The sequence below is a fragment of the Gavialis gangeticus genome, unplaced genomic scaffold, assembly GCF_001723915.1.
Source record: "Gavialis gangeticus isolate Ggan-Ray unplaced genomic scaffold, GavGan_comp1, whole genome shotgun sequence".
Lineage (NCBI taxonomy): Eukaryota > Metazoa > Chordata > Crocodylia > Gavialidae > Gavialis > Gavialis gangeticus.
The window spans coordinates 56,569,921-56,588,877 of NW_017729032.1; the positions used below are offsets into that span (position 1 = coordinate 56,569,921).

General features: G+C 38.5%; 2 protein-coding genes across 14 annotated transcripts in view; one reads left to right on the plus strand and one right to left on the minus strand.

Moving 5' to 3' along the window:
- The window catches only part of EXOSC8 (exosome component 8), a 19,671-nt gene extending 12,530 nt beyond the window's left edge, over window positions 1–7,141 (plus strand). The window contains exons 8-11 of the mRNA XM_019524355.1: window positions 799–895; window positions 2,557–2,677; window positions 6,298–6,404; window positions 6,930–7,141. Coding sequence (XP_019379900.1) covers window positions 799–895; window positions 2,557–2,677; window positions 6,298–6,404; window positions 6,930–7,045 — 441 coding nt within the window. The 3' untranslated portion in view covers window positions 7,046–7,141. The remainder of the gene's footprint in view (window positions 1–798; window positions 896–2,556; window positions 2,678–6,297; window positions 6,405–6,929) is intronic.
- SUPT20H (SPT20 homolog, SAGA complex component) overlaps window positions 7,070–18,957 on the minus strand; it is a 73,634-nt gene continuing 61,746 nt past the window's right edge. For 7 of the 13 annotated variants that reach the window (XM_019524348.1, XM_019524351.1, XM_019524342.1 and 4 more), the window contains 6 exons: window positions 18,196–18,350; window positions 15,645–15,700; window positions 12,718–12,843; window positions 9,143–9,248; window positions 8,440–8,567; window positions 7,449–7,606 (listed from right to left, as the gene is read on the minus strand). In XM_019524348.1, the coding sequence (XP_019379893.1) occupies window positions 7,475–7,606; window positions 8,440–8,567; window positions 9,143–9,248; window positions 12,718–12,843; window positions 15,645–15,700; window positions 18,196–18,350 (703 nt within the window). In that variant the 3' untranslated portion in view covers window positions 7,449–7,474. Of the gene's footprint in view, window positions 7,610–8,439; window positions 8,568–9,142; window positions 9,249–12,717; window positions 12,844–15,644; window positions 15,701–18,195; window positions 18,351–18,957 lie in introns of all 13 variants that reach the window. The other 6 variants (XM_019524354.1, XM_019524349.1, XM_019524345.1 and 3 more) reach the window with 3 other exon arrangements.

An 18,957-nucleotide genomic window follows, 5' to 3' on the forward strand; every position in this document is an offset into this window, starting at 1 on the left:
CTTAATTTATTGATGAGGATGGGGTGAGAGACAATGTCAAAGGCCTTCTTAAAGTCTAGAAAGACTATGTCCACGGTGACACCATCATCCAGGGATTTAGTTACTTGGTCATAAAGGCAATCAGGTTAGTCTAATAACTAGACCTGCTTGATACTAAGATGTTCCAGCAATAACAGTGTCTTGAGATGTGGAATAAAGAAAGGGTCTGTGCTACAACTTTTGATCCATCTATCTGTGGTTCAGACTTTTTGTGCCCAAGCCATCTGTCAATTCACATGTCTCTTAAACTACATTATAAGTATTTCCTGCTGTGCTCAAAGTTTGTACAATTTAGTGGATCATAGTGATGTTTTTTTCAGGCAGAAGGCAGGGTAGATTTGCACCATCAAACATGCATGCACATTCACACTAGTGTAGAATGAACAGGCTATATTTGTTTTTTGGATTGTGTCTTAACAGCTACAAGCGTGCGTGTTTGTGTACATATGCGTGCACATTTTTTAAATAAAGTGAATTTCTTACCCAGACTTTTCCAGTGGAGGTTGACCTCAATCTCCATTGATAAGTTTGTCCACAATTCAGCAACAAACAGTTTATTTGCAAACAGAACATTTTGTTTAGAACATCTGCAGTTTTTCTGAAGTAAATATATAATGTATAATTGCATGTAACTTTTGCTGCTGAAAGATCAGAGGATGGTTTGGTAGCTTAATGTGTGTTAGTATGTAGCCTGAGTTAGTGTGGTACCAAGGGTTCAAAGGCTATCCTTGTCTTAAATCTGCAAACTTTGTTTCTTAGCTTGCTTGGGTGCTATACTGTGATATCATATGCTTGGACTATGATGGAAACATTTTAGATGCCTGCACGTTTGCTTTGTTAGCAGCTTTAAAAAATGGTAAGTGTAATATAAAGATAAAAAATCACAAGCTGATACTAATTTTGGGATAAATCTGTTTAGTGATCAGTTGACTTAAAATGAACTGTCAGTTTGCTAGTTAATTATTTCAGGAACTGCATGGTCACTATTAAAACTCCTTTTATTGAACTACTGAAACTATAAATACAGTAGAAAAATAACACTAAATGCCATTGATTTGTATAAATATAATTGATCAAACTATGGGCTATCTTCTTTATATATGATTTTTATGCCCATTGTATTAACTTTGTACAGGACTGTTAATTAATTGTATCATATGGAGTTTTTCTTTATGCCAGAATTCTGGATCTTCTACCATTGGTCCTAAGTAAAAGTATAATCAGTACATTACGGCTGTGTGAAGCTTCCATCACTGATTTGATTTGGGGGAGAGTCACCCGATTTGGCAGCTGAATCTCCAAATCCTAACCGAGTCAGAAGACCCATTATCGCAGAATCAAATCAGAAGCCTCTGATTCAATTCAGAGAGATTCAATGATTTGGTCATAGACACAGCTTTATATGTTTGTAAGTACTTCCAGTCCACTTCCAGGTATGCTGCGGAGTGTATGGGTGACTCCCCTGCGCTCCTGTGGGACGCTCCATCTGCCCTACCATTTCATTGTTCATGAGTTGCACTTGGTACCTTGAGGTATGTAGAAAAAACATATAAAGCTGTATCTATGGCTGAGTCACTGATTCTCCAAATCAGAATCGAATCTTCAGATTCAGATTTGGCCAAATTGAATCAGGACAGTGACCCAAATCAGCAAACTGAATTGCTGTCCCCCGAATTAGACCAAATCCAAATCAAATACTGCCCACTTCACACAACCCTACAATACATATTAACAAGGCAGTATATTCATTTTATATATCTAATGTTGGCAAACTAAGATTTTATTAAATAAGTTACATTTTGTGTTTAACTTTTTTGATTTGGGAAAAGTTGTATATTATTAATGGAGAATTACATATGTGCATTACAAACAGAATGTATTCTTGTTTTTAGAAACTGAAAAGACTTTTTTTCAAAAGTTAAGTTGTTTTAAAATATAATCTGTTCTGTAACGGGAACTTGCTGAGGAATAAAATGCTAAGGAATATACCTACTTTAGTACGATTAAATCTTTGCTTTTAAGAATGATTAATAGGAAAAATAGTTACAAATAGAACCGTGTCCAAAGTACTAATTTAAAGTGTAGAAAGATGCAAAAAAGGAATACATTTAGAATTTTAAAATATGGTCAAATTTGTAATCCAGTATTTTATGCTTTCTGATGTAAGTAATGTACTTGTGAAGTAGAGTGACTGAATTTTTTTCTGAAATTTAATTTTTATGCTAAGATAAGTGCCCAGACCTAAAGAAGGGCACTTGTGGTCAAAACCTTGTTGAACATCTCTGCCAACTGTACAGTTGTTCAAATAAGAAAAAAAATCCTTGTTTCCTTGCCTCATAACAGCAGAATTCATAAATATCTATAGAAAACAGATATCCACTACTAATTAGTTTGGGGCCTGCCATCAGTAGGAGTTGCAGGTTCTCAGATTGGTGGATACTAGAGTATAGGAGTTTATATAAATAATTCCTTTTGTGTGTAAAATGCGAATTACAACAGCCAAAATGTCTTTTCCAGTACAGTTACCAGCAGTTGCTATAAATGAAGAAACTGGTTTAGCAGAAGTTAACTTAAAACAGAAGACTCCTTTGAATATCAGGAAGTATCCAGTTGCTACTTCGTTTGCTATATTTGATGAGTAAGTGGGTAACTCTTGGTAAAATGTGTACTATTTAAACAGTTACGGAGTGGCAAATACAGTGATGGAAAGCCAGATGATTTCATTGAGAAGCTGCTGAAGAATCCATATGCAGTTTTGCCATTGAACCCATGCAAACTGACATTATATCTGGTATTGCATCTGTTAAATTCTGGGCTATGTCAAACTCTTGCCTGCTTTATAACAGCAGCAGATGTTCAGTAGAACTATCAAAGTTCTTCACTTCTCTGAACCAGAATCTGGCTCCCTGGATTAGATGGATTCTGACTTCACAAGTTAATCACACTGAAAGTATTTAAATATTGAAATGTACTTAAATATTAGTTATAATTTCCCTGCTATAGTTATCTAATACTTTTCATCCCAAAAAGTTTTACCAATACAAACATTTAATAAACACTACATCCACAACCAAAATGGAGCTAACTTTAGTATAAAAGGTGTCATTTTTTCACTAGCTCATAGTACTAGCAAACAGATATTCTTAACTTTTTTGCTGAAATTCCTAAGAGTTGAGAGAGAGAATGCAGTAACTTGCTTGGAAATATGGCAGGCTATCCAAGTTAGCATCCTTACAGCTAAAATGGTCTAGCATTATCAAGCTCTTCATTTTGAAATCCCATCTGAAATTTGACTCTACTTGAAACCCTTCATTTGGGTCCCCGCCCCCCACTAGAATTCATAGGAATTGGAAGCCATACTGATTTTTTTTTATTTATTTTTTTTAATTTTTCTGAAACCCCCCCCCAGTGCATTTAAGTGCTGCTGATGTTGTGAACACTGTATGCATGCCTATCTGTAGTGTTACAGTCATTTTTAGCAGTATCCATTTAAAATGCAAAATGGCAAATGATTTGTTTGATATAAACCCCAATATTTCAATTGTTCAATATATTTATCTAAATGAGATGGTTAGAGTAGCTTTGTAGAAAAACTTAATGGGTATTTCTAGGGCCCTGGTACATATTACATATATAGTGGCATGATCAGTGTGTTAATTGTGCCATAAAAGGCAGTGGTGCTACACATGCACCCAATTTAAGGCACCTGGCAAGCCAGGCATAAAAATGTTCCATATATATAATCTCACCAGGTTTGCTGAGCCCTTGAGATAAGAAGCTCCTTGTGGGGGAAGCCAGGGAGTTTAAACCCCATGCCCAACAGCTCTGGTGGTGCTGCTGGTCGGACTCATGATTCTTGGGGCTACGGATTAGATGCCATTGCACAATAATTTTGGCAACCAGCAGCCTTAGTAGCACGTTACTTTGACAGACAGAGAAGAACACAGAATATGTAAATTGCTGAATAAATGACAGTTACCAAAGGAAATCAGAAGATGTGGAAGTCAGTATCTTATCACATCAATACTTTCTGGAATATTTTTGCTGTTTAATTGCCTTCATAAATAAAATGGATAAATTAATCTGATCTCTGCACACTTGACCTTCAGCTGATTAATATCAACTGTACTAGCACGTGAACAATATCTGAAAGACTTGATGTTGATTTTTCCAGTGGCAGTCGGGAACTTCATCCAAGCAGCTATGATAAAATGCATCTACTTCCAAGAATTGTTATTTTGCATTAAACAGTCATGGGACTAAAAGAGCAAGAAATCCTGGAGGCAGGAACCAGGACAGAGGAGTCCCACATCCGAGCAGAGGGCCTTAATTACTAGGCAACTGTTGGACTTCTTTTGCTTACACTCCCGGTCCTATGCCATACCGTTCTTCACAGGGGTGCCTTCACCCAGGCGAGCTTATCCCAGGGTGTTGGGGCACTTCGCTGGGAAGTGGGTGATGTTGGTTTAAATAGTCTTGGGCTGAGGGAGGAACTGAGCCCATGTTCCCCTTCCTGGGCAAGTGCTTTTACTGTGCTATTTATATGTAAGGTGGATTGTAGTAACCAGCCCTGTCTGTGTTTAAAAAAGAAGGCATGACAACAGTTTAGGAGGAGCCCAATCTGATTGGTGTGGCAGGGGTTGTAGCACGTGTACCAGATTAGGCCTCTTAGGGGACTTAGTTGTCACTTTGCCCAATTTCTGGATCTGCATAAGGTTTTGGGTAGCCACTAGAAAGTAGCAAGGAACAGAAGGGACACCCTTCCTTGTGCATTAGGGACTTGAGAAGGGTGGAATAAGATGATACTTAGGTACCTAATAGATGAAGGAGGATTGGCCTTGGGCACCCCCTGTGCAGAACAGGGGTCAAAGGAATTTTCAGTTCAAACAGGAAGCTACCAAATTACTTGAGGTGCTCCAGGATTAGGCCGTAGCTGAGTGGGGATTTTCTTTTTTGCATCTCTTCTGCACTTAGGTGTCTGCATAGATCCTATTTTTAGGTGCCTAAGCCCCTTTTTGTATTTGTCTTAAACTTCTAAATTCAATTATCAAAAGTTATTTATATTTAGTTGCTTAAATCACTAGATAATGGAAGCTGGAAGTTAAAGCACATAGATACTTTTGTAAACTTTCTCTGTAATGTAGAATGAACTCTTTGGCATGAAGGGCATGATTCTTATCCCACTGAAATCAATGGAAACAGAAGTGGGTTCATACGTTTTCCCAATTACTTTTAACTAGGGGTGCACTGGTCCCCATGCTTTTAGTTTTGGAAATATACCTACAGTTTTTCTTTACAGGTGTTTACCCTGGATAAATGTTTGTGAAGCCCAAAATTAGAGAGACAGTTTCTTTCCAATATGTAAATATAGAAATCTGTTCTGTTCATCGGGAGTTTGTCCAAATATGAAGTATTTATAATATGCTGGATTACTTTTCCTTATTATTTTCTTTTTCAACAGTAAACTGCCACTGTGCAGAGTTCATCATAATAAAACAGCAGGATGGGAAAGGTTCTAAAGCTACCTATAAAGCAGCATAAAATATGTTTTTGTAGGCACAGCTTAACTGAACTTTCAATTTGCTTGTCCTCTTAAATGTATTTATTGCATGCAGCCTTTAAACCAACGCTCAAAGCGTTTTAAGTACCTTGTAGATAAAGGGTTTTATGTACATAAGCAGTAAACAAGAAATCTTTGGATGGAAGGCATGCTGTGCAAAACAGCAGTAATTTTGTTAGTACTGTGTGAACACATCCATTGGCAGAGGAAAAGCTGACAGTGGAGGTGTGGAAGTAGCTGGTTACATCAAATGAATCTTTCTTTCCTAAACAATTGGCTCTCATTTATAATATGCCACTGCTGTTTGGTTCTTAATTAGCTGGGACTAGCAGGTGCAAGGGATGGCAGTAGATGTTTTAATATTGCAAATAGCAGCTTCACAACCCTTTTGCTGGTTACTCAAGTTCTGACAACCTTTTACGCTTAGATTGTTTCACTTAAAACTGGCAAAGATGCAAGCGCATTCCAGAGCTTAGCATACAGTTCTGTATTGGTCTGCCTTTTCTGTTCCTTAAATGAGTTTGTGTTTTGATGAGGGAATAGTGGATATTACACAGTGCTTGTAGCAGTGCTAAACTTGGCTATGATACGTTTGGTTTAAAATATTTTTATAAAGCTAGCTGATGTAATTAAATTTACCATTGTTTTGTATGTGAAAATCCAGTAATTTGCATCTGTTATTTCTTTCTTTTTAAAAGCACATTACTCATTGTTGATCCAACTGCAGAAGAGGAGGATCTGGCAACTGGAACTGTAACAATTGTAACTGATGAAGAAGGCAGGCTGTGTTCTGTTCATAAGCCAGGTACTTGGAAAAATTACTATGAGCGAACTGGATAGACAACATGTTTGTTTCCCCAAATATTTTGTACTCCATGCACAATCACATTCTGTATATGAATGGCTGTTTTCATAGTAACATTATGACGTTTTGCACACAGCTCCATCTTAACACTGGACCGGACCTACTTAGATGCACCCTAAACAAATACTGTTTTTCTTCACACAATTCATTTTTTTTAAAACAAATTACTGACATATAGTCTAAATTTCTTTAAAAAAATATAGCAGTACTGCTTGGTATATGGCTGCTGCTCCAGCAGCAGCAAAAATATCTTGTTTTCATGGTATGTTTAACACAGACCATAGATCTTGGACACAGGTTGCCTGCTACTAGTTGATATTTAACTTAATGAAAAAATGTATTTTAAGAAGAAATTGGACACCAAGTCAGTAATAGTAACCTGCTAATTAGCAGGCATTAATATTTCCATTTAGCCAATGTTTTTGAGAGAACAAAATTGAAAACCAAACTTCTTTCACTTTTTAGGTGGAAGTCCCCTGACTGGAGCAAAACTTCAGGACTGTATTACCCGGGCAATTACAAGACACAAAGAAGTGAAGCAGCTGATGGACAAAGTGATAAAAAGCATAAAATCACAATAAATGCATGCCAATTTCTCTTCAAAATGGATTTGTAAAAATTGTATTTGTTACAGTGTTCACAAACCTTTTATACTAAATAAACAAATACCAATACTACATTTACAAAGTTCATTTTTGCCTTAAAATGTCTCATCACCCCTGAACTATGTACAATGTTGCTGAATGGTAAAAAATACAAGGCAAAATATTTTGTTAAAAATATTAAGTGACTTCCAGAAACCAAACCCTAGCTGCTTATTAGATGAAATTCCTATTTTCCATAGGCTTGGCTTCCAGATACAGTTTACACACTTCAGTGTAATTTGAAAAGTTCATTTTTCTTACCAGCAATGTAAAATACTGATTTCTGAGCTTTCTCCTTTCTTAAAAATAATTTGTTAAAAAAAGTTTTAAATCAAAGACCTTTTTTTAGATATAAAATTGCCAGGCTCAGGAGCTCGGAGGGGCTGGGGCACCTCTCTTCCTTTTACTTTTTGAGTGGCTGCCTGAATGTTGCTGATGTCGTAGGTGAGCTGCTTGTGCTGCTGCCGCCATAGCCGTTTGATGCTGCAAGAATCGCAACTGCTGCCGTGAGGGAGAAGGGGAAGGAAAAAAAGCTTGTTATATTAAATTGAGAACTACCTTCAACCTCAGGAAAAAACAAGATGAGATAATTAAACTGAGGAAGCACTGGGAATGAGATCAACAAAAGAATATACCACAGACTAGGAAAATGAGTACAGTCAAGCAGCACCAGTGGCACAGAAGCCTGCTAAGGGCACTTTTAACATTTCCCAAGTAAACTTGGACAACTAGATTCAGTTTTTTGCCCTCTGTCTGTTGCAGTAACTGCAGTAACTCAGCAACTTCATTAAATGTTTTGGTTCACAAAAAAACATGTTCAGCTTAATATACAATATGCAAAAAAACATTGTGTCTTTTCCTCATTCATGCAATTGTATTTCTCTGCTAAAATGTTGCAATAACATACTTCACAAAAACATCTAGATATACAGCAATAGTTTGTGAAAGGAATGCTTTGCCAGTGCTTCCTTAATTCTACCTGTAGCTGTGCAGTTGGATTGAATTTAACTAGGTCCTTGGTACATGCTGTCACATCAAATCCTAATGGCACCTGGCAGAACTCATTTTAGTAGCATGCCACAAGCACTCCTTGAATGCTATCAAATCAGGAAAGTGATGGCTCAAATGTATACAAATAAATTCAGTGCTCCAAGTTGAGAGAGAAATCATTTTTAGAACTTTCAGTATTCAGTTTGCCAAAATGCAGCACTTGTTTTTAAAATCCTTAAAGGTATTAGTAAAAATCTAAAGGGCAGCAGTTTTGGCTTTGGAGCTGAGAATTGTATTTTTTTTTTTTTTTTAATACAATCAGAGTGAAGTTGCTGGATTACTTGTATCTGTTGCTGCTGCTGCTGCAAGGCTTGTTGTTGCTGTTGTTGTAAGGCAGAGGAGAGCTGGAGTGTCTGCTGAGGAAGGCTTTGCCCAGGTCTGTTCACGGCAGAGCCAAGCTGAGACAACACTACAAAAAGGAGAAGAGGGAAAGCAGGCAGGTCAAAGAGGTTGGGTGAAGGTTTTAAGGGTTAGGAAAGAAAGACATAGGAACAGAGTGCAACAGAAAGGGGATCAGCAGAATTAGTCTCAGACTCAAATCAGAAACAGTGCAGAATAAGGTATACACAGTAAAGGCATTTGGTTAGTTAGAACATGCAATAAGATTATGAAGTGCTTGTGGACATGAAACATTTCTCATACTGGAGGTAAAAGCACAGATTAAAGGGATGCTCCTTGATGAAGTTTGGTATGGAAGCTTTGTACTATTTCTTTTCATAATAATTGTCCTGAGTTTAAAGACAATATTCAATTCACTACACCTATCACACAGCAAGACAAAGAGGCAAAGTGCATGCTTTAAACTTGCGAGTCAGATACATTGGCAATATTTCTTATGTAAGCCACATAAAACAACTCACTTAGCGTTGAAAGTAACTGGTGCAAGGAAAAGCTTTATATTTAACACCAAACTTCATTCCAGTATGGAATTTATCAAAGCATATACTTAATATATCCACAGAAGAAAGCTCAGCAAACACATACCTGTTGCTTGAGGCTGCATAAAGTTCCCTACTCCAGTAAGGTTAATGACAGCAGCTTGTTGGGCAGACAAGGCCTGGTCTTGATTGCATGAACCTTGCTCAGACACCTTGCAAAAATAAGTGAGATACAAAAGAATACTTAATTTGGGTTTCCATGATGTTTAATATTCCTTGTGTATTCAACAACAGATCTCACTCAACTTTCAGTTATGAAGCCTGTTTTACAATGGTAGAAGATGTTTGCCAGGATATTACAATTAGATCTTTACATCCAAAAGCATGTTCTGGTTTCCTCACAGCAATTGGTAGAAACCAGTTTAAATTAGTGGGGGTCAACCTTTTTGGCAGGTGTCTCGCATTGATCCCCTTCCCTTTCCTGATCAGCTGCTCTGCTTTCTGCTCTCAGCCCAATTCTGCTACGGTGCTGTTTGTCCCCTTCCTGGATTGCTGCGTACCATACATACAGGTTATTTGTGCTACTTGTGACATGTACCGCAGGTTGGCCACTCCTAGTTAAGAGCCAAGTAGTTAGCTGTTTTAGTTTGAAGTCATGCAGAAGGAAGGGTAAAGACGCATATTGTAGACCAGTGATTCTCAACCTGGGCCTTTCAGGACCCTCGGTTGCCTTGAGATCCTTTCAGGGGTGCTAGCAGGGTTCCATGCAATATTAGCACTTGGGTATGCATATATAGTTTACAAGATAAGCCTAATGATTTCAAATAATCTATAGTGTTAAAAAAATCTAAACTGTTGTGGTCTTTCCGAGTTCTTTGTAACAGGAAAATTCTACTATTAAAAAAAAAATGAAACTAAGCTGGTATTTTCTGAAGGGTGCCTTGGGTCTAAAAAGAGTTGAAAACTACTGTTATAGACTAGCTGAATCAACATAAGCTTTAACAAACAACAGCTGACTTCATCAGATTTTGTTTGATATTTATAGATTAATGCTATCTGATGAAGTGAGTTCCTGTGAAAGCTTATGCATCTGATTCAGTTAGTCTATTAGAGTGGTCTCCAAAGTGGGGTGCACAAGACTATCCACTGGGGTGTGGGAAGAAAATATCTGAACTTCTTTTAGATGTATATTTATATAAATATACATATATTGGGGGTGTGTGCTCAAAAATCTTTTACTGATAGGGATGCGCGGTCAAAAAAGTTTGGAGACCACTGGTCTACAAGATGCATCTTTACCCTGCCTTCTGCTATAGTTTAGTGACACAGCACTTTATCTTCTCTTAGTCTCCCAGAACTACAGCTTCAAGCCTGGGTAGCACATGAACTTGTGAATACCTGGCCCACAAGTGCCATAACTAGAGTAAGCTTAATTATGGACAGATCATTAAGTCAAAGAAAAATCTGACTGAAAAATGTGCTTAAATTTTAAAATTGTGTTGTACTCACTATCTTTAATTCATAACAAAAATAGTAATATTCTGAAAACAGGTTTTTTTAACATAACAAAATTAGCACATTTTGGATTATCCAATTATTATTCATTGGATTATTAAAGCCTGATCTGATGAACCTGCCTGAAAGTCTTCTACAGCATTCGTGTGGCTTGTAGTGTCTTATATCAGCACAGCCATGTCATGTATGACATGGTATAAATAAGACTGGTTAAGTATATACTGCATGATTTGAACAGATTTGCTTAATACATATTGTGTGTTTTTTTTCTTACTGGCCTATGTCATTAACTTAGAAATTTATCATATCTCTGGCCTGGTAAATTTCCATGAGTTTTGCAAAGCTTAAGATATTGTATGAAATAAAGATATAAAAAAAACAAAGGAGTTGTTCAGCAAAATGAGTCTCATGATTTGAGAAAAGATGTTATGATGTTAGAGTAGCATTAAAAATTAACTCATGTATTGACAAAAGTGTAGTACTAACATCTCCCCAAAACCCAAAGATAAATGTATATATACATTATACTAACACACTAATTAAATAGCATGTTGATATTTTCTTCTCCAAGTACTTGGGTTGTAGCTCAATTTAAGTAATTACAACTTAGTTTGCACACGTGGAGAACTGGCAAAACAATTCTTAGTTCAGTATGTCTGTAAAAGGAAATCCTAAAAGGAACAGCTTACTGAACAAATAAAAATAATTCCAAATCACGACTGACGGTTCGAATCAGAAAGCTAAATACATAAAACTGAAGTTGGAATACATAAAACTAAGGTCCCCTATTAAACTGAGAATCATAAAAAAGTGAAACAGGTACTAGAAAAATAGTGCATTAACTAATGTGCCATACTGTATGTATAGACAGCTCTCCCAGCCATGTGGAGATTGGGACAGGTCCCAATTTCTATGTGGGTGGGAGGCAGATGCCTGCCCAGCTGAGACAGCTGCCTCCACATCAGCTAGTCTGATCATCCCCCAGCTAGGATGGAGCTGCCCACTGAGCTGAGACTAGGGTGGTCTTGTTTTACACCAGATCATCCTATTTTAAAACCCTTTGTCCTCTATTTCTAAATTTCAGTTCACTGGTGGAAATGTATGTCAGTCATTTGTCCTTGTGATTCTATTAGCTATGCCAATAGAAGTAGGTGGTATACATCCAGGAGGAGTAGGGTTTGAGCCAGCCAGGGAGGAAAGGATGATGGGAGGCTGTGGCTTTTTGTGGTAGCCTCACCTCTTGCTGTTGATTGGCTAAGGGACCTGGTGGCCCCACCCCTCACTGCTGATTGACTAAGGTGGCCAATGGTCTCTTCCCCCACCCCCCCAAGAATGTCCTTTATTCTGGGGATCTGTCAGTGGCCACCCTAGCTGGGACAGCTCCACCCCCACCCTCTGGAGCTCAGGGCTAAGTCCCTGTGCCCCTTGCCAGCCTGGAGATGGCACTGAGGGATGCCTGGGTCTTCTCCTGGCTGCTGCACGGGAGCAGAGCAGGCCAGGAGCAGCCCTGAACTGGGCTGATCCTGTCAGGCTCAATTAGCTCCCGATGAGGGCACACATATCAGTGTGTGCTGGGAAACACTTTAATGAGCCTGAATTTTCTGTGCAGATAATTCAGGCACATTAACTGCACATGTGGATGCGCCCAGTAAGTCTTACTGGAGCTCTTAGGATCAAAGAAAAGCGTAATATTTTATTTCAGCATTATCAGGATTCAAAAATTTCCTTTCATAGACATAGTGAATTAAGAAATTAGTTTCTGCTAATCCTCTGTCAATTAAAGTGAGCTACAAACTAAGTACTTAGTGAAGAAATGTCAAATGTTATTAATACTTTATGTGAAGAATATTTAAGTTATTAAAATCTGATGTTGGTCAGGCAGAGGGTCTTTATAGGACTGAAAGGCCCTTGGCATAATGAAGTAACACAGATTCTTTTTACAAGATCTAGGAATAGAAAGGAAAATGATAAGCGACTTTCATGCACTCCAAAAATTACATACCCTGGACAGTTAGTAGATCAGTATTATTCCTTCTCCTTTCCTTTAAACAACTATTCCAACAGACTCAATATCTGAATAGTGTCATCATCATGCAGAGTAAACTGTATTATTTGACACCCTTTCAAAGGACTTATACAATTGTCCAGACAGCAGTTAGGACACACCTGTTCTCCCTGTTGTTGAGGACTAGAGGTGGTAGGCTGTTGGGACGGCTGCTGTGGAGAAAACTGTGATAGCTGTTGTTGCTGCTGCTGCTGGAGTGGGTTGAAAATAAGCGAGCCACCTGGAAGCTGTTAAAGATTAAAAGAAAAGGCATAATTCAAACACTGACAATCTTGATATTCTCTCTGAATGAAGATAAATATTGATATAGGCATCATGTACTATTTGCAGATACTAAAGAATAAACAATTATGAATCCTGTGTACAAATTGCTACTGCTTTCTTTTAGACAGGAATGAGAGTGTTCATTCTACCATTTAAATAAAATCAGGCAGGTTTTACATATCTCTAAAAACGTAGTGTAACAAATAGCCTTGGGTCCACCATGATCCGCTGGCTGGGAAATTGGCTCCATGCATGGACCCAAAGGGTGGTAACTGATGGAAGTCAATCATCATGGTGCCCTGTGACCAGTGGAGTTCCCCAAGGTTCGGTCCTTGGACCCATATTGTTCAACATCTTCATTAATGATGTGGACACTGGAGTCAGAAGCGGACTGGCCAAATTTGCCAATGACGCCAAAATTTGGGGAAAGCATCCACACCTGAAGACAGGAAGGCAATCCAGGCTGATCTGGACAGGCTCAGCAAATGGGCGGATGAGAGCCTGATGGTGTTAAACACTGAAAAAATGCAAGGTTCTCCACCTTGGGCGGGAAAAACCTGCAGCATCCTTATAGGCTCGGCAGTGCTACAGAAGAAAGAGACTTGGGGGTCATCATTGACCACAAGATGAACATGAGTTTTCAATGCGATGCTGCAGCTAGTAAAGCGAATAAAACGCTGGCTTGCATCCATAAATGCTTCCCAAGCAAATCCCGGGACATCATTTTCCCCTTGTACTTCACCTTGGTGAGGCCGCAGCTGGAGTATTGAGTCCAGTTTTGGGCTCCACAATTCAAAAAGGATGTGGAGAAGCTTGAGAAAGTCCAGAGAAGAGCCACGCGCATGATCAGAGGTCAGGAAAACAGACCTTAAGATGACAGGCTGAGAGCTATGGGGCTCTTTAGCCTGGAAAAATGCAGGCTCAGGGGTGATCTGATGGCCACCTATAAGTTTATCAGGGGTGACCACCAGTATCTGGGGGAACGTTTGTTCACCAGAGTGCCCCAAGGGATGACGAGGTTGAATGGTTATAAACTACTGCAAGACCGATTCAGGCTGGACATAAGGAAGAATTTCTTTACTGTCCGAGCCCCCAAGGTCTGGAATAGCCTGTCATCGGAGGTGGTTCAAACACCTACATTGAACACCTTCAAAAAAAAAAATCGGATGCTTATCTTGCTGGGATCCTACGACCCCAGCTGACTTCCTGCCCTTTGGGCGGGGGGCTGGACTTGATGATCTTCCGAGGTCCCTTCCAGCCCTAATGTCTATGAAATCTATGAAATACACTTAAAATTGAAATATTTTATTAATTTCATGTTTAAAACAGTATATTTCATGTGGCTATGTCTTTCCTACAAGTAATCTATAACATTTGATACAAGAAGTATTAATAATATATGGGGCCCAATATTTTTTGAATTATTACAGTGACTTCAACTGAGTTATGCTTGAATTACACTAATTTGAGAAGAGATTCAAAACCATACCCTGAGATTAGATTGGGAGTGTTGGAAATATAAGCTTTTTACCAATATTCTGATAACATTGTATCCAAGACAAGAAAAGTAAAAAAATAGCATTCCAAAAAGTAGCCTCGGGTTTCATGTTTTTTGTGGATTGGTTTTACTGCATGTACAAAGTCTTATACGGTTTGTAATTTTGGTATTACAGCAGAAGAGCAGTAAGCTACGAAACTAATTAAAATGGGAAAAGTAAATATATCCCATGTGAAATTATTAATATTATGTTCAGACACTCGACTTCTGCACATGCAAGTGCACTGCGTTTAACTGTGCAACTAGTATATAATAATACTTTTTTTTTTAATTTAACTTATTGGACCAGACTCCTCTGGTTTGTTAAGTCTACTGCACTAAGTGGTCTTAAAATGGGTACCAGAGTTAGTGAAAAATTCATATACATGGGGGAATTCCTGGGGCAGAAGCCACACCACCATGTTCCTGGTGTGGAAAGAGTACTGGATTAGAAAAAGAAGCAACCTAGAGGTGATGGGGGTATGTGTGTGGGTGGGTGTACGTGCATGTGCATGCATTTGTGCATGTGTTGGACTATGTGACTTAGTACGTGGGAACCAAAATTAGCCTCCTGATGGCCCTTCCTCTTTGCATCTAACTTGAGCTCCTGATTTCTCCTTTTTGTTTAAAATAAAGTATCTAGTTATTCAGGGGCTCCCAACCCCTTGCTTGGATGGACTTCCCACTCTTGCAGAGTTTGTTAGTTCTGCTAGCTAAGCTTGTAAGTCCCCTGAACCAACTGCACTAAGATGCCTGAGCACTGCAACTTCCTTAGTACTACATCTGTAAGTGGAAGAAAGATTTCTACCCCACTGCTTATTTTGCAATTTTCCTAGAGTCATAATTTTAAAAAAAAGCATTTTCAGTGAAAGGAAAGGTGACTTCTTAAAAAAATGGAAGCTTTGGTTACTGTACTTAGCCACCTGGCTTCGTTTGCTTTGTCATTAAAAATACCTGATTTGTTGTTAAATTAAAGAAGCAGCCTCTGGTTTCATGTTTTTTGTGGACTGATTTTATTGATTTTTGAGGCACCCGTTTTATTAGCATATCCAATTGGTTGTGCTAAATATTCAAATTAAAAGATGTTATGTTGCACGAAATGGCCTATCTTCTGAACGACTGGCTCCATGATACTGAGGGTCTCTGTAACCAAAACCACTAATCAACACATATATATATATATATAGAATAATATGCAGAATTATTTATATTAGCATGTTCAGTTACCTGTAGTAGATTTAAAGGCCGAAGACTGGAAGTATTTTTTAAACCAAAAGTGCTGCCTGTTAAAAACAAGTCTTTTGATTAATAGTCATTCATTACTTAGTTACAACACGTTAAATATAGCAAGCAAACTGAATTATTTCTGAACATTCAAACCTACAAAATGGCAAGATTGGAGTGTTTCATTTTCCCCACAGAACTGAACATTTCATAGTTCTCCCCATTTTGAGACACGACTAAATAGAAAAAAAGTGGTGTTAAACCTGATACTGTGAAAATACTTTATGGGTATTTACATGTCACCATATGCAGTGTACAGTTAGATTTTGCTGCTACGTTGCCATAGAGGTGTGCTATACTGGGGGAGCATGCCACTACGGCAATGTAGCTGGCTATCACATGTAGATTCACGTGATCACTACATTGCCGTAGCACACCATACAGCAACTTAGTACATTGCTACATCGCTGTAGGGCAATGTGTACACACACCCTATATGAATAATAGAAGAAAGAATGTAGACAGTATCAGTGTATGTTCTGCGGTTCCTGTGTTTTAAATACCATTCCAGTTTGCACAGCACTTACCAAAATGTCTGAAGTCCCACTGAAACAGCAACTACTGATAGCTACTTTAGAGAGGGGAAATATTAAAATACTGCAAATTATAATGCTTTTTTTGAGGATACGAAGTTCAAATGCACTTTCACAGGAGAGATTTTTATATCATTTTTGATACTGTCCCACACAAAATTCTTATATAGGTAAACCAAGAAAATATGGTCTATATGAAATCAGTATATGGTAGATACTTTACAGGTTGAAAAGCCAGAGTCTTGAAAAGCCAGAGTCAAAGTGATTACACCAGTGGTTTGCTTTGAAACTGGGAAGGTATTTCAAATACAATATTGCAGAGGTCTGACCCAGACCCACTTCTCTGCAACTGTTTCATAAAAATTTACTTGGACAACAGATTTGTGAGGACACTGATGGATAGTGCCATGCCAGGAGAGATTGAAAGCACTTTGGGAGACTGTATTGAGTTCTGTTCCAGTCTTGATAAACTGAAGAAAAGATCCCAAATCATTAAGAGAGACAGTGCAAAGTAATACAGATCAAATAAACAGATACAAGATGGTGAATATTTGGTTAGGCAGCAACAAATCTCTAGGGGTTAAAAGCAGGTCACAAACTAAACCTGAGTCACCACTGTGATGCTTGTGTAAAAAAAGGCAGAACTCATTTTGGGATGTTTTGATAGGAGTGTGGTATGTAAGATGCAGGATTTGTTTTGCTGTACTCAATGCTGGTGAAGCCTCAATTGGAGCACCATGTCCAGTTTCAGGCCGCCCGCTTTAAGAAAGATGTGGTACAGAATTAGATATGGTACAAAGGTAAGCAATGAGAATGAAAAGAGGTTTGGAAAATATAATCTGTGTGGAAAAGTTGAATGAACTGGGTTTAGTTCAAAAGAGAGGACACGGTGGGGCACTTTGACAAGACAAGAGAAAATGGGTTTTACTTGGAGCAAGGCAGATTTCAGTTAAACATGAGGAAAAACTTTCCAAGTGTAAAGCAGTACAGCACTGGAACAGGCTTTCTAGGGAGGCTGTAGATTCCTGTTAAGTGGAATTTAAAAAAAAATGGTTTGGACCAATGTCTGCTTAGGGATGACCTATGTATATGTAAACCTGCCTTGGTGTAGATGATTGGACTAAATCTCTGGATGCCCCTTTTAGCCCAATATTTCTATGACCCTGAGATCAAACAAATATTTTCAAACAAAACGGTTTTGTTTTCTCTTGTGAATAAAAGGTTCAGACACTAAAAATTCAGGGGATGCTTTAAAGCAGGGTTTTGCAGCCTATGGCCAGCAGGGTGGACTCAGTCCACAGAGCCATTATATCTGGCCTGTGGACATGGGGCTTTGGAGGCATTCAGTGGCAGGAAGTTTGGCTGTGGTCACTTTCCCCATGCTGCAGCAGGAGGCTGCATGGATCTCTCCATGTGCTGCTGCAAATAGATGTGGTGGCAGCAGCTGTGGCCATGTCCCAGTGTCCACTTGCCTGCCTGCCTCAGACCTGAGCTGGATCATTCAGGCCTGCAGCCTGAAAAGGTTGCTGACTACTGCTCTAACGAATAGCAAAGCATGTTGATTTTTACAGTAATCTTTTATGGCACCACTGAGCTAACTTATAATGAGACAATGCACAGTGAAAGATTAAAAATCTTAGGAAGCCAAGTGTGGATTCTCTTCCTACATATTGGGATGCCTTTTCATTTAGTAGTCATGACCACTATAGTTGCTGCTGAGATTGGAAAGCTGACTTCATAAACTCTCTTGCTAGGTGTTAAACATGCATAACCAGGCATACATTTCTCTAGCCTAGACTGCCAAGATTACCTGACCTAAGGAATAAGAATATAGATATAATTCCCAAATCCAAGTCACTGAATGTCAGATCTGTCCATCCACTGCTCCAACCAAATACATGTGTCCACTGTTTTCATATTATGGTTTCACAGCCGTCGTTATCTAATTGATTCATACTAACCTGCTTGAGAGGCAGACTGCATTGCAGCTGGCAGCGCATTTGGTACCAGACCTCCTGATGGTAATATGCCACTCAGATTTATACCTGCAGGGGTTATGGCACCGGTATTACATCCCAGCATGGTGTTTGAGCCACTCATCAATGTCTGTGCTCCGCTGTAGGACAGGAAAGAACACACATCAAATCCAAGTGACACAAAGGAGAATGCCATCCACCCTATGACAAACGAGCTCAACTCAACAGTTCACTCTAAGTGACCTAGCGTTCAAAATGACTGAGCAGAATTACATTAATAACCATTCTGTTTAGTAACCCACCAAAAACAACATGACATTTACACTTTAAAAATAAAATTAAATGAAATTCATTGTTCAGTGTGAAATATGGCATATATTCTCTAATACCCAGATATAAAGGCACCTTAAAATACATAAGGGCCTTTCTGAAGTGCTCAAGGCTTGAAGAACATGCATCCAGAATATACTCCTGTTCTTTGCACATAACATTCACTGATACCGAAGATCAAGGGGTGAATAAAAAGTGCATGTTCTTTTACTGTTTGCATTGTTTCTTAAGAGTAACACAACCACAAGCAAAGCTTTACTGTCTTAACACAGAAAAAGAGCAAGCTCATGTTTTCCTTTAGTCAGTTTAATATGTTTGTAGTAACCCTAGTTGTTGGTAAATAGTTTGGGTAGAAAATCCATATTCCTTAAACTGCAATGACACATTCTGAGCATATTTAAAACTTAGAAATATAAA